The sequence below is a fragment of the Bubalus bubalis genome, chromosome 4, assembly GCF_019923935.1.
Source record: "Bubalus bubalis isolate 160015118507 breed Murrah chromosome 4, NDDB_SH_1, whole genome shotgun sequence".
In the NCBI taxonomy this organism is placed as follows: domain Eukaryota; kingdom Metazoa; phylum Chordata; class Mammalia; order Artiodactyla; family Bovidae; genus Bubalus; species Bubalus bubalis.
In genome coordinates, this window is record NC_059160.1 from 120,797,563 (window position 1) to 120,812,846 (window position 15,284).

A 15,284-nucleotide genomic window follows, 5' to 3' on the forward strand; every position below is an offset into this window, starting at 1 on the left:
TCCCCTCCGCCCCTGCCCCTCCCCTCCGCCCCTGCCCCTCCCCTCGGCGTCCAGACCAGCGGGGCGGGGCCGTGCGCCTGCGCGGAGCCCGCAGTCCGGCTGGGCCGCAGCAGCTGGGGGCCGGCAGTTGCCTTGGGGACCGCGGGCCCCTCCCTCCTCCTCCTCCTCTCCCCTGCCCCTCGTGTACCCCACCGAGGCGCGGCCGACTCCCTGGCCTCCCTGCCGCCGGCTCGGCGGAGCCGCAGCGGCGCCCCGCGAGAGGCGGAGCCGCTCCCAAGATGTCGCAGACGGCCATGTCCGAGACCTACGGTACGGGGCGGGGGGCGCGGGCCGGGGCCGGGGGCGCGGGGACCGGGATCCCAGTGATGGGGCGCGGCCGCCCGAGGGTAGCCCGGCTATGTGATCTGCTTCTCCGAGGGTCTGCTTGCTGCTTCTCCGCGTACTTGCCGGTAGGGTTTCCGTTTCTTGGTCTGATGTTAGTTCAGGGTTTAGGGAAGCCCATTAGAGACTGCTATATTGTCCCCAGCGAGGTATGTGAAGGACTTGGGACGACGCCTGCAGTTGAGTGTGTTCTTCGGCTCTTCCACTTTGATCTTTCCTTGCTTGAAATTCCTTTCTTTGCACGGAAATTACAAGGACTTATGGATAGGCATTTCTTCCTTCAGAGATCTTTCAAGCTGTATGATGGCTGTTTATAAATATGTCTTTGCAAGACTATAAACACCTCGGAAGCAGAGCCTATTCTGCTTGATTTTTGCTTCTTCTGTAGCACTCACACCCGAAGGCAGCCAGCAGAGATTTTTTTTTTTTTAAATAAACGAAAGCCTTCCCAATTCATAATCTGTGTGTTTTTGTCCTGCGTGGTAAAAATAAGCAATAGAGTACATCTCTGCTTTGTATCAAGGTTTACTAGTGTTTACCAGTCTGGAGTCACTCTGAGATGTGTGCATTCTCAGATTAAGTCTGATTTGGATTTTACAGCCCCAGGGAGGGGCTCGAGTTCAAAAACATTACCTCTAGTCAAATTCATCATGTCTTCTTCCGTGTGCCCTGGCTTGCTGCCCCTTTTCTGTCAGCAGATAGGACCGGCTTTATGGGCTGGTGTGGTTTCCAACACTGCAAGGTACCCACCTGCACGGTTCTGGTCTTGGCAAGCTTACAGTCCATTGGGGGATACAGTGTTAATCCACTTATGATACTAATGAATGTTAAAACAACAACAACAAACAAACCCAGGCTGGAGTTCTGAAGGAATGTGGTCTCTGAAGGTATGTTAAAAAGAAATGTGACTCAGACCTGAGGCACGGAGGCATGAACTGGTCTACAAGTGCCCAGGCCCTGAGGGATCCAGGATGCCTGTAAGAGGACTGTGGTTGAGGCCCCTCAAGCACCCAGGCATTTGCTCAACCTTCAGCCACTCCTATGCCTGGTACCTGCCCTGTTCTTGATAACACTGGGAGCAAGACAGCTATTCCTAGAAGGTTTAGGGAGTCCGAAAGCACACCCCTGGCTTGTAAGGATCAGTGTTGTCAGAGCCTCTAATGCTACTGCACTTGCCACATCCACGTGGTCTGCCTCTCTGTAGAGAACCATAGTCAGATTTCCAAAAAAAAAAAAAATCCATTTCTCCAGCAAGTGTTGGTTATGCTTTTGCTTTTTATTTTTCAAGTGCTCCTTTCCCCACACTTTCTTTTCCTCTCTGACCTGGAGAAGGAGCACATGGGAGCAGTGCAAAGTCCAAGTAAGAAACCAAGTGGGGTTATGAGTTAGGAGGAGGACTGGAAGATGGAGCTTTTGTGTTTCATCTGTCTCATGTGAAACACGCATGCTAAGTTGCTTCAGTCGTGTCTGACTGTTTGTGACCCTATGGACTGTAGCCCTCCAGGCTCCTCTGTCCATGGCATTCTCCAGGCAAGAATACTGGAGTGGGTTGCCATGCCCACTTCCAGGGATCTTCCCAACCCAGGGATAGAACCCACATCTCTTATGTCTCCTGTATTGACTGGCGGATTCTTTACTACTAGCATCACCTGGGAAGCCCCCATATGAAACAATGTTTGCATGCTAAGTCATTTCAGTTGTGTCCAACTCTTTGTGACCCCATGGACTGTAGCCTGCCAGGCTTCTCTGTCCATGGGATTCTCCAGGCAAGAATTCTGGAGTGGGTTGCCATTTCCTCTGAAGTGGAGACACCATATTTCGTATGAAATGATAACCTTGATAAAACATGGTATCTCCATTTCAGACAGAGCTCATCGAGCATCACAGGTCAACTGATCAAATTCTGTTCATCAGGCTTTGACCTTTATTACTCTTATTTCATGGTAGCTTCCAAATATGTTTTTACTTTTTACTAACTAATTGTAGTCCTTCCCTCTAATAGAAGAAATTAAGTGAAACACATAGAAAATTAGTTTTAGCAAGAGCAAGTGTGGCACTTCACAGTGCTAACCCAAAATAAAAGTCACCCCAAACCAAGTTATGACCTTCACTTATCATTGGTAGATTTGCATAGCATTGTTTCCCAGATGGAAAACAGTTTCCCTCCTTCCAGACGTTTGCCTGTTAGGTAGATGGTAAAGGAATGTTTTCCTAATCTTTAAACTCCGTAGTACTCTGTGCTCACTTTCTATCTTCTGGAAAAGGAATCTCTGTAGTTTGACAGGGATATGATGAAAAATGAAGAACTGTTGCTTACCAGTGTACTGTTAATGAGTGTACGTTCATGAGCTGCGTCTGCGTGCCTTTTAGCTTTTTAAGGCAGTATTTCACCTTCCAGTGACTAGTGTTCAATATTTTGCTGCTCCAGAAGCACCAACCACATGAATACCACACCTTATGTAATACTTTATGTAATATTGCAATACAACATTGAAATCTCAAGCATACAGGTTTCTGACTGAAAGCTCCTGCTGATTATCCCTAAACTGAAACAGTGCTTCACAGATACTTTAAGAATTCTTAAAGGCCTGGCCAGTTGATGTGGCTTGGGACTTCCCAAGGAGCTCGATTGGCTGATCACAGATTGGCTTTAGGTGATTTCTGATACCAAGATTTGTGAGACAAAAACTAACAAATCAAATATTAATATCAAGCAGTGATGTTCAGAAAGGAGCTAAAAAGTGTAAGTGGTATAGAAGATGCTAGAAATTAAAAAAAAAAAAAAGATTTAAGGGCTGAGGCAGTTTGAGAATGAGGGAAAAAATCTAAGTCAGATCTCTATGCACACTGTAATTTATGCATTCTACCATGACAACAGTTTATGAAGCAAGAACACACATTGTTCGTCCTGTACTAGCTTTATTACAGTGTACTCTTAATATTTTTATTTTGTGCTTTAGTTTGAAAGTATTACAGTATTTACCATATAATGTTGAGAATTATCAGGATATTTTCTTTTTAAAATGTATGACTGTATGCTGCTGTGGGTTGAATTGTATCCCCCAAAAGGTATGTTCAGGTCCTAAGCCCAGGCACCCTGTGAATGTGACCTTGTTTGGAAACAGGGTCTTTACAGGTGTAATTAGGTTCAGAGGAGGTCATGTCGGGTTAGGCTGAGCTCTCATGCATTGGAGTTCTTGTAAAATGAGAGGAATTTGGATGTGGACTCACGAAGGAAGGAATGTGGTTTGAAGAACTACAAGCCCAGGACCACCAAGAGTGGCCAGCAGCCACCAGAAGCTAGGAAGAGGCAAGGAGGGAGCCATTCGCTGGAGTCCTCGGATAAGCTGACTGGCAGCTTGACTTGGGACTTCTAGTCTAGAACTATGAAGACTACGAAATAAACGATCCAGTTTGTGGTATTTTGTTATAGCAGCCATGGGAAACCAATACATAGTAGTCAGAATATGATTCAAGGAGAAATTTAGGCCTGATAAGGCAAAGTGGAGTAAGCAGAATATTCTAGGCACAGGACATACGTCTTCAGATTCACCTTGGTTCCAGTGAAGTATGAGATGACTTGCTGTTAGGGAGATCACTTAGTTGCCATTACTGTATTTTGTTAGGGCATATAAAAAATGTCAACAGAGGAAGCGTGTGACCTCAGAATAAAGGGTATTTCCCTAAATTGAATGAATTTGTCATTTTAAATGCTTGTATTTTTGTCACCATGGAAAATTGGTGAACAAAGACCAGAATTTGGGGAACACTACCACCGTGGTTCTCAACTGCACGTGCCACAGCCCACTGATGTGTTAAAGATGCAAAGTCTGGTTTTACGTATTCACTTCTGCACCTGCGCAGCTCCCTGGCCATGCAGGTGCTGTTGGTCTAAAGACCACAATTGCATTATCAGGGCACTGTTTTGTGTGGTGCCTCCAGGCCATGGAAGTTTGAAAACACTGGTCTTTGAGAAATCAAAAGTTTATGAGAACTTTTCATGTTCCTTTGAACTGTGAGGCATTCCAGTCCTTGCCTGTTACTTGCCTTTCTCTGAAGTCTGCTAAATATTTCTAGCCACATCAGTCCTTCAAGCTAAATACCTTTGTTTCAACTTCCTGCCTACTTCTTCCATGTGGATGGCCTAGGGGTAGCCTGGCCTATGTCCCAAATCCAACTGATTACCCATTGCTATTCCCGCAGACTCTTGTTTTCCCCATTTGCCTAGGAGATAATCTTTGCTCTGAATATTTTTTGGAATAAGAAGGAAGCTGAAGTTTCTTTGTTTTTTTCCTTTTCTCTTAAACCATCCTCTAGAAATTGCTCAGACTGATGTAATAGATTTTTTCCCCCACTTCTAATAACCATTAGAATACTCACCAGTGAAAATAGTTTGAGGGCAAACCTTTGATTCCTATGCATCCTGTAACACTTGTCTTTGGATGTCACAGCTTTCCCTGCCGGTCTCATCTTGGTAATGGATTGAGTTCTGTGTGTTTGATGAATACTTTTGCTTGTCTTTAGCTGTGAATCAAAATCTGAAGTGATGTGCAGGGTACTGTCATTTAAAAGATGGATCAAGAAAGACAGATGTAGAGGATAGTGGACTTCAGCACAGCACATAAGTCAAAGGACTCTGTCTCTACAAATTGTCTCCCTTGGTAATCCCCACTGAGCTTTCTAAACAAAAATAAGTTTGCATTGAGAGAAATTTGTCCAATAAACAAATCCCTGATAATGACAGATGTGATACCTGGAGGAATCACACTTGGTTGCTCTGCCACAGCCAGATGCAACCCTGTGCTCAGAATGGTACCTACCTATGTGTTGACACTTAGTGACCTTAGCCTTATAACTCTTTCTGTTTCTCTTATGTGCTAGGTTTTGGGCATTTAAAGTGGCTAATATTTAGATATGGAGGGAAGGACACCATTTATAAAGTACTAATAATTTATGGTGAGAGTATTATTTTATTTTATTAGTTAACTTTATTTGTTTGGCTTTGTTGGGTCTCCGTTGGGGCACACAGGCTTAGTTGCTCCATGGCATGTGAGATCTTCCTGGACCAAGGATCAAACCAGTGTCCCCTGCATTGGCAGGTGGATTCTTAACCAATTGACTCCAGGGAAGTTCAGAGAGGATGTATTTTAGAAGGAGGTTTATCATTTTTAAATATGAATTTTTAATCTTCCAGAAAAGAGACTGAGGACTTAAAAACACAGCATCTCTCCCTTCTTTGTTGTAATATACAATATTATTATGTGCGATGTGCTCACTTCATTACCGTAGTTTCTCTGGCTCACTTGCTTACATGGGCTATGACAGCCGTCCTCATAAAAGAAACACTCGTTGCTGCCTGTGGGGCTTAGCAGATCTGTTTTGCAATTCAGTCAACTCTCAATGGTGACAAAGCTTGTCTCTTTTGAGACCAGACCACAGACTCTTTGAAAGCAGGGGATTGCTTGTGTGACTGTCTGTCTCTCATGCTGTGACCGGTCCCTGGACAGCCTGCAGGGAAGGCTGAATGAGCCTTTGCTTTGATTCCACTAGGTAGGTGGTCTATTTCTCTCTCTGCTACAGAACATGAAACAGAAAAGCCAATTCAAAGATTAGTTTCTTTTCTTTATGGTAGAAGTCTACCAGTTTTTTACATTGTATGTGATATAAACACAACTCGAATTAAGACATCCCCTAAAGAGGTTACCCAGGCATTCTTTTTGTAAATGGACTTCCCTCAAGAAGTCACATCTGAAATCAGCTTCCAGTGCCTTGGAACCGAGGGTGCACAGGCACCTTTGCTGTGCTTCTTGGGCGGCAGCACTTGACCCCTGCTCAGTTGAGAGTACGGAGAACATGACAGTCAGATGGCAGATGGCGGCCTGGAGCTACGAGAGCCCAGAGGCAGGCCTCGGTGTGCCCATCAGGCTCTTCAGGGGGCCCTGCGCCCTGCCTGGGGCCTGGGGCACCCAGGCAGACCTCTCCCCACCGAATGGACAGACACCAGATGACCTGAATCTGTGCTCACCAAATATTAAAATATGTAGCAGTTGGTAGTTATTAAATATGTATTTGTTAAATATACTCCCCTGGTTTTATATCCATGTTTACTTAACCACCTTCTGTTTATAAATTGACTACATGACCAAAAATTAAAAAAAATTTTTTTTTTAATTATGCTTAAAAGAAAATTTCCGTTCAATAGATGTAAATAGTTAGCTCTTTTGGTCGTTTTATCAAGTAGGTTTCCAACTGCAGGTGGCATGGATGATATGAAAATGTGTTTTTGCAAATAGCTACACATGAGGTTTCAGGACCGCATGATTGAGAAGCACAGTCATGTTAGCAGGGACCTAAATTCTTAGCATCTCTCTCCTCTGACCGTGTTATCCTCTTCTCTCATTTCCTGAGTCATGTAATCTGAGTACCCTTCCTTGTTTACATCCACAGAAAAGAGGAGTGCTTTCCCATGTTTATGAAATAAAGTCCTTCCTTCCTATGTGATTGGGCCAAGTTAGGTCAAGTGCCTGCCCTGGACCACTTACAGGCAGGTAATGTCTGGCTATGATTGTCTTAAGCCTGTATTTCTGACTTCCCAGGTGGCTCAGTGGTAAAGAATCTGCTTGCCAGTGAAGGAAACAAAGGAGATGCAGGTTCGCTTCCTGGGTTTGGAAGATCCCCTGAGTTAGGAAATGACAACCCACCCCAGTATTATTGCCTGGAAAATTCCACAGACAGAGGAGCCTGAATGTTAGATAGACCTCTACAGCAGTAGTGCCTCCTAGTCCCCCCAAAAAATGTCAGCTGCAGTTCAGTTTGAACTTAATTTCTCCCAGTTAGTTATCTTACTGAAGTAGATGACACACTTAGATGTCTCTTGTCCGGTGTGGAAGCTGCAGCAGAGCTGTGGAAAGGGCATGGGCCCCGCCATGGTTGTGTACAGGTCAGAATCCCTGGTCTTCGTAGGAAGAGTGAAATTTTTCTTATTTTGCAGACACAATATACTTTCATTTAATCTTCGTTCTTACTGTCTTTGTGAACCTGATAGAAGTATTTGGTATTTTGAAGACTAACATTCACCTTCAGAACCACCTTGACCATGACAATGCTTTGGAGGGAAAATGAAAGTCAGTTATTTGATGACCATTGCTATTTTCCCACTTTCCTTAAATTAGCACCATGAGTAATTCTGTCATAAATACCTAAGTAAACTAGGATACTATACCTGTCACATACCTTTATAAGAATGAAGTCCTTATTTTGGATTGTCTTTTTAATATTAAAATCCATAGAGACCTTCCTAGTCTAAACATCAATAAAACTTTATTGGTAAAATTGATATTAAAGTTTGTTTTTAGATAAGTTCAATAAATATTCACAACTATAAAAAGCATTATAAGTTAAAACTGACCCTCTCTGTATTTCTTCTTATATGTATTATTTAGTAATAAAGTAAATTTTCTCTAGTTACATTTCCCAAGAACAGTGTCATTTCTAGCAGTCATGTGACTAAAGTACCTTTCAGGTCAATATCATTGAATAAGATTCTTCTGGTATTGACCTGTTACTCTGTTTCCCTTATATCAGGAAATCTTTCCTTATTAAGGAGGCCATGGGTATGTCAGCCTGAATTATAATCTTAATCTCTAGATAAAGGGTGAAATTAGAATAATCTACACAAAGTACTTTCTGTCCTCATCAGGACAGAGTAAGGTAAACACTGGGACCCACTTGCAGGTGAGGAAACTAAGAGGCTAGGTGCCTGCTCAGGGTCCCAGAGCTAAGGGCAGCGGGGCTGGTATTTGAACTCATTCTCAAAGGTAGTCAAGTTCGTACTCTATTTTTCTTTCCCACAGAAATCTGTCTCTTCCTTATACTCTTTGATCAGTGGTGACCCCCTGGATCGCACAGCTCTAGAGGCATGTTCTCCACAAACATTGGATATTTGATACGAGTCAAAAATCTAACTCTTAAGACAGAATTGGGAAGTGGGTGCTAATGCTGAAAACCTCTCCCATTTGGGAGGGGTGCTTTCATAGATGTGTAATCTCTAAAGTTGCAGATGCTATTATGTACTCAATGCTTGCTTCAAACTTGTGGTTTGGAAAGACACACTGTCTGTGTGAATCCTCAAATACAAAAATAACCGTTCAGCTTTTCCCCTTTTATTACCCTAGTTGGAGTGTTCTCTAAAACTTTTTGACAAACAACTTGCCTTTATTTCTTTAAATGATTTTTTTCTTTCAAATACCTCAATCAGATTTAACATTCTACTCCTTAAAGGATCCTAACTTGTTTCCTGGTTAAAGATAGTTGTTTTTTATTTAGTTCTCTTCATTTCTATCTACTTCACCATCTACCAGCTTCCTTTTCTGGGTCATGTTCTACTTCAGGAGAATAATTTCTTTTCTTTTTTAAAAAAATACTATTACATCAAGTAGAAATCACCTAAGAACTTGTGGTTTTGATGCTGGGTTGCTGGCTAGGCTTACTCACCTGCTGAGGAACCTGGGTGCATACCTCAGACCTGCAGTGGGTCAGATCCACACGTGCTCGTCCACACGGTACAGAGCCCGCCCTCCGCCTTGAGCAGCGCTGGGGGCCTGTGCCTTGGACGTGAACTCACAGTGCCACGGTCCTCTCTGCCATCACGTGGCTCAGGCAAAGCCCAGCACCCGGCCCTCAGCCCGGCCGCGTGTGTGTGTGTTTGTGTGCGTGTGTGTGTGTATGTCTCTCTCTCTCTCCCTGCTGCCTGCAGCTCACTGCTCTCCCGCCGCCACACTGGCCACCTTGCCTCAGCCAGCGCTCTGCCAGGGGTTCTGCTGCTTGATTCCTGCCACCCAGTAAACCAGAGCTTTGTTTGAAGAACGTGTCGTCTGATGTTCTGTGCCTTCCTGTCTCCTCCCCCTTGCTGTTCCCCGGTGTCCTTGAGGCTGTTCCTTCACCCGCCCCCCAAAGTCCCCTATCCTGGGGTCCTGCTCTCCACCCCAGCTCCTTGCCCACCCTGGGCAGCTGCAGAGTCCCCACGCAGGAGTCACTCAACAGCTTTGGCTTCTCGATTCCTTGATGTCATCGCCAGTCCCCTCCCAAGCTTCTCTTCTGCCCCTACTTCCAAGCTTTTACCTCTTACATCCTCAGCTACTCACTGGCTGGTGTTCCGTGCCCCTCCGGCCCCTTCTGTTCAGGAGGTGAGCTGCTCTGTCTTCAGCTGTGCCGCCCATAGCCCAGCCTTCCCCTGTCCGCTCCCCAGCTGCCCTCACCCTGGAACCTCGGCCTGACTCTCCACCACCTGCCCTGCCTGCTGACGTGTGGACAGAGCTCTTCTCCCATTGAGATCCTGTAGATGGGTGGCCTTTGCCTCTGGCAGGGAGCTCGCTGGTGCCTGGCCACCCTCCCCCTCTCCTGGCCCTCTTGCTTTTCCTCTGCATCGGTTGTTTTAAACCTTCCCTGTGATCTGCTTAAGCCCCAAGCTCCCCTACGCTAGATGACTGGAGGAGAAAGGGGCCGCACCGAGGAGCCTCCCTGCTCTCCTGCCCTTTCTCCACCTGTGTCTGTCTACCTCCACGCCTCACCTCAGCCCTGTTCCTGCTGCCTGTGTCCCCGGCTAGACTCAGCCCTGCCTTCTGCTCAGATCTCATCTCTCGAGTCTCAGGGACGGGCGTCACTAGTCATCCGCTTTTCTTGTGGTCACTTCTTGTCTGCGTGCATCCACACTACCCCCTCCTCTCACTACCCTGGCTTTACTTTCCATCCTACCTAAGCTTCTGGTCAGAGCTGCTCGTGACATTTATCTGCATCCTCTCATTTCCCCAGTTCTCCTGCGGCCTCTCGCGGCCCCACCTCAGGTGACCTGGCTCCCCTTGGGGTCGGACCCTGGCCATTTCACAGCCGACCCTCATGAGCTTCCCTTCACATTTGGCCCTCACAGGCCCTGCCTCCCCAGATTTCCTCCATGGTCACAGGTGTAGGTTGTGAATCTGCCTCTGCAACAGGGATGCGTCCTCTGGATCTTCAGGCTTTCTTATCTCAGTTGTTGATATCAGAGGCCAGAAACCATTCTCAGATGACCCCACTGTCCCAGGAAGTGGAATACATGGAGCGAATCCTGCAGTCAAGGCCATCTTCCACCTGTGCTTCCTTTCAGATCTTTGGGAACCTTAAAAGCAGAACCAGTGCTTGTGGGAGAAACTAGGAAGGCAGAGGGCATCTAGTCTACCCAGCATGACTGTCTGAAGGCTGGAGGCCAGCTATTAGATGTGCGGTGCTGTCTCTGAAGGCTGGGGGTCAGCTGTTGGGTGTGCGGTATTGTCTCTGAAGGCTGGGGGTCAGCTGTTGGGTGTGCGGTACTGTCTCTGAAGGCTGGGGGTCAGCTGTTGGGTGTGCGGTACTGTCTCTGAAGGCTGGGGGCTAGCTGTTGGATGTACGGTGCTGTCTCTGAAGGCTGCGGGCCAGCTGTTGGGTGTGCGGTGCTCTTAGCGCCCCTTCTTGGCCCAGCGCCCAGCGGCCATACTGTAGCATGTGCTGCCAACCTCCCGTGCTCCAGGAAATTGGAGGTTGCTTGAAATGAGTGTAAAAACGAGTCAGTACATTCCAAATGAGGTTTCTCCCTGGAGTTACTCCCCTGGCTTTGTGTTAGCTGTTTCAGTGGAGGCCATTTTTTTCCTGATGTGAATTCGTCTGTGTTCCTCAATGACTGACTTTTGCCCAAGACTGATTTCTAATTACTCAATACCTTTCCTGTTATTTCATTCAACATTTATCATGCAAAATTAAAAATACAGGGACTTCCCTGGCAGTTCAGTGGTTAAAACTCTGAGCTTCCACTGCAGGGAACTAATATATCCTGCCTGCCATGCAATACGTGCTCACCCCCCCACCCCCCCACAAAGTACATTAGTAGCATATATCTATTTTAGATTTTCTGTTTTAGAATATGGTCTTTCCACCACCCTACAGCTTAACTCATTCTGAGGAAACCCTCATCAGGTGAATGTAATGATCATAAGTTGTATGCAGAAAATTTTTTTGTAATTTTGAGCAAAGTAACATCCACTGTAATAAAACAACATCAATCCCACTCAAGTGGACAAAACTATTTAGTTCACACTTAGTTATCATATACAACCTAACAATGTATCTTACATCCCTCCATTAATTACTCTGTGACATGGCTAGTTTTCTGCTCCTGGTAAGCCTTTTTGTAGCTGTTAGGCACTGTGCACTTGACATGTAAGACATACATGACATGCGATGTGTATGTCATCCAACTTCAAACAAAGAAAGAGAAAAAAATCCCACAGATGGTAAAAACAAAATCAGCACATTTTCTACTAAATCCATGACTATGTGCCTGGTATGTTAAGAGATTTGCTGCTGTGATAAGCTAGCCAACCTTATGCTCGAAGGGGAGAACGTTTGTACAGGAAGGCGCTCAGCTCTGAGAGAGGCTGTGAAATTCACATCCCGTCATCCACAGGAGGAACTTAGTAGAAACTCTTCCTGAGTTGGAATTTTGTCACCTACAGGGAATGAGTGGCTGCCCATTGTGGTCCTTGGTTGTGTTTGCATCATCCAAACACGTGTATCTCCAGACTGGAAACAGGGCACAGACCTTGCATCTCACCTGCTTCCCTCCCTCTAGGTAGGACTTCTTGAAGCACATCCTTCAGTAATCCTTTCAGTTTGGGATGTGCAGAGTAAACTTACAGAGTCATTGTCCTTTTGAGATCTTTATAGATTCATAGCCAGATTTAAGAAAAATAGAAAATTTCCCCATCCCCCCTGCAAAACTGTCTAAGGTAACCAGGATGTTGATGTTGCCATAACTGCTGATACAGATCACTTCTATCAGCAGAAGTATCTCTCCTGTGCCCCCGAATACTCTTTCTCCCTGTCCCCACCCCTCCCTGTCCCCTGGCAACTACTAATCTTTTCATCTGTTTCAAGACTGTTCTGTAAATAGAATCATGCAGTGTAGAATCTTTGGGGATTGGTATTTTCACACAGTGTAATTCTCTGGAGATCCATCCAGCTTATTGCAGTATCAATGGTTCACTCCTTTTTATTGCCAAGTAGTGTTTCTTGATCTGCATGTATAATTTGTTTAACCAGTCACCTGTTGAAGAACATCTGGGCTCTTTTCAGTTTTTGGCTGTTACAAATAAAGCTACTATAGACATTCATGTACAGGGTTTTGTGTGAACATAAGTCTTCATTTTTTCTGGGTAGATGCCTGGAAGTTCAGTTGCTGAGTCATCTGGTGGCGTGTTTAGTTTTTTTGAGAAACTGTCAAGCTGTTTTCTAGATTCACTGTTCCATTTTATATTTCTTCCAGCAATGTATGAGTGATCTAGTTTCTGTGCATCCTGGTCAGCTTTTGTTGTTATCATTACTTTTTATTTTAGCCTTTCCTGATAGATGTGTAGTGACACGTCATGATGGCTTTATGTTCATTTCCCTAATTATTGGTTAATGATCTTAAACATATCTTCACATTCTTATTTGTCATTGGTATATTCTTTTAAGTGAATATGCCTGTTCATGGTGTATGCCCATTTTCTAACTGGGTTTGATTTTTTAATTAATTAATTATTGAATTATAGTTCATTTACTATATTGTGTTAGTTTCAGGCATCTAGCAAAGTGATTCATTTACATACTTTTTGCAGATTATTTTCCCTTCTGGGCTATTATAAGATATTGAATATAATTCCCTATGCTGTGTGGTAAATCGTTGTTGCTTATCTATTTTTTGTATAGAAGTTTGTATCTGTTAATCCCATACTCTTAATTTATGCCTTCCCCCCACCTTTCCCCTTTGGTACTTATAAGTTTGTTTTTTATGTTTGTGAGTCTACTTCTGTTTTGTATATAGATTCATCTGTATTTTTTTTTAGGTTCCCCACACAAGTGATATCACATAATATCTGTCTTTAACTTTACTGAGTATAATATTCTCTATGTTGCTGCAAAGGGCAATATTTCATTCTTTTTATGGTTGAGGAATATTCTACTGTACATATACACCACATCTTTTTTTTTTTTTTTTTATGTCATCTTGGGTCAGTGATGCACCACTTCTGTGGACCTTTATTTTATTTTTTAGCTATATCACGAGGCATGTAGGATCTTAGTTTCCAAACCAGGGATGGAACCCACACCCCTGGCATTGGGAGCACAAAGTCCTAACCACTGGATCACCAGGGAGGCCCCTACACCACATCTTAATCCAGTTGCCTGTTGATGGACACTTGGGTTGCTTCCATGTCGTGGCTGTTGTACTTAATGCTTCCATGAATATTGGGGTGTATCTTTTCAAATTAGAGCTTTTTTGTCTTTCTGGATATACACTCAGGAGTGGTATAGCCGGATCATATGGCAGCTTATTTTTAGTTTTGTAAGGAACTCTTCTCCGTAGTGGCTGCACCAGTTTACATTCCCACCAGCAGTATAGGAGGGTTCCTTCAACCCTCTCCAGCATTTGTTCTCTGTAGATTTTTTGATGGTGACCATTCTGACCAGCCTGAGGTGGTACTTCATTGTGGTTCTGATTTGTATTTTCCTGATGATCAGTGATGCTGAGCATCTTTGCATGTGCCTGTTGGCCATCTGTTAGTCTTCTTTGGAGAAATGTTTATTTAGGTCTTCTGCCCATTTTTCAATTGGATTGTTCATTTTCTTTATATTGAGTTGGATGAGCTCTTTGTATAGTCTGAAAGTCAATCCCTTGTTGGTCTCATTATTTGCAAATATTTGCAGTCGATAGATTGTTTTTTCATTCTGTTAATGGTTTCTTTTACTGTACCAAAGCTTTTTAGCTGATTAGGTCCTGTTTATGTTTGCTTTTATTTCTTATTTCTAAGAAAATATTGCAACCATTTATGTCTGAGTTGGTGTTGATTCTTTTCTGAATGTTTATAGGATTCTCTAGTAAAACCACCCTGGCCTGAATATTCTTTTGTTTTAAAATTATAAATTCAGTTTCCTTAATAGTTATATCACTATTTAAATTATTTTATGTTGGTGAGTTGTAGTACTTTTTGTTTTGGAAGAATTGGTCTATTTCATGTGTTACTGTTGTTGACAAATTAAAGTGTGCACTGTTCCTCCTTTGTTACCCTGCTGGGTCTAGTGCTGTGCCCTGAAATTGGCCATTTGTGCCCTCTCTTTGTGGTTGCTGTTGTTGTCAGTCTTTGTTACATAAATGAGTTAAAATAGCCCTGCATATTGGTCCCTCTGCGGTTTTCTTCTTCATAACCAGCCAAGACGTTAGTTCAAAGCCTGCTGGCACCAAACTCTGTTCTTAATGAAAGGGTAACAGGCAAGAAGGCCAGGGGTCTCCAAACGGAGGAAATGGGCTGCAAGGGTTAGACATTTTTTAAATTCCTCTTTTAAGCGGCAGGAGAAAACAAACTACAAGTGTCAGATATTTTTCCTTCTCTATACAAAATTTAAAGGAGGTTTCTTCTGTGTTGCCATGATGACACCTGGTGTATTTACCCTAGACTCTGTCTTCAAGTTCTGCTTAAGAACTTTAGGGTTTCGCTTAAGACTCAGAACCAGAGCCATACTGGCTCAACAAACCAGTGTGTTTTACTCATACATTGTTCTCCTAATCTGTGTTAATGAAATGATATATTTACCTGGAAACCTGCCTTTCTTCAAGATTCATGTCAACCGTTTTGTGGCCCAGGATGACTCACCTGGTGCCAGTGTTATCTCAAAACGCATGTTGTGGGTGAGGGGCCTGGTGCCACTCTGAGTTTCAGACATCGCCTCTCTCTAATTAACAGCTTGCTGATAGGTATATAACATACTGCTAAAGGCTAGCAGGGGGCACTCTTTCTGCCCCCTTCTGATGTCTATGTCAGAAGCTTTCTCTATGTCTTTTATACTGTAATAAAGCT

At 44.0% G+C, this 15,284-nt stretch overlaps 1 protein-coding gene across 1 annotated transcript in view; it reads left to right on the forward strand.

The window, feature by feature from the left end:
* The first annotated feature begins 8 nt into the window (after nt 1-8).
* Nucleotides 9-15,284, forward strand: part of RAB4A (RAB4A, member RAS oncogene family) — a 42,869-nt gene continuing 27,593 nt past the window's right edge. The window contains exon 1 of the mRNA XM_025284477.2: nt 9-309. Within this exon, the coding sequence (XP_025140262.1) occupies nt 279-309 (31 nt within the window). The 5' untranslated portion in view covers nt 9-278. The remainder of the gene's footprint in view (nt 310-15,284) is intronic.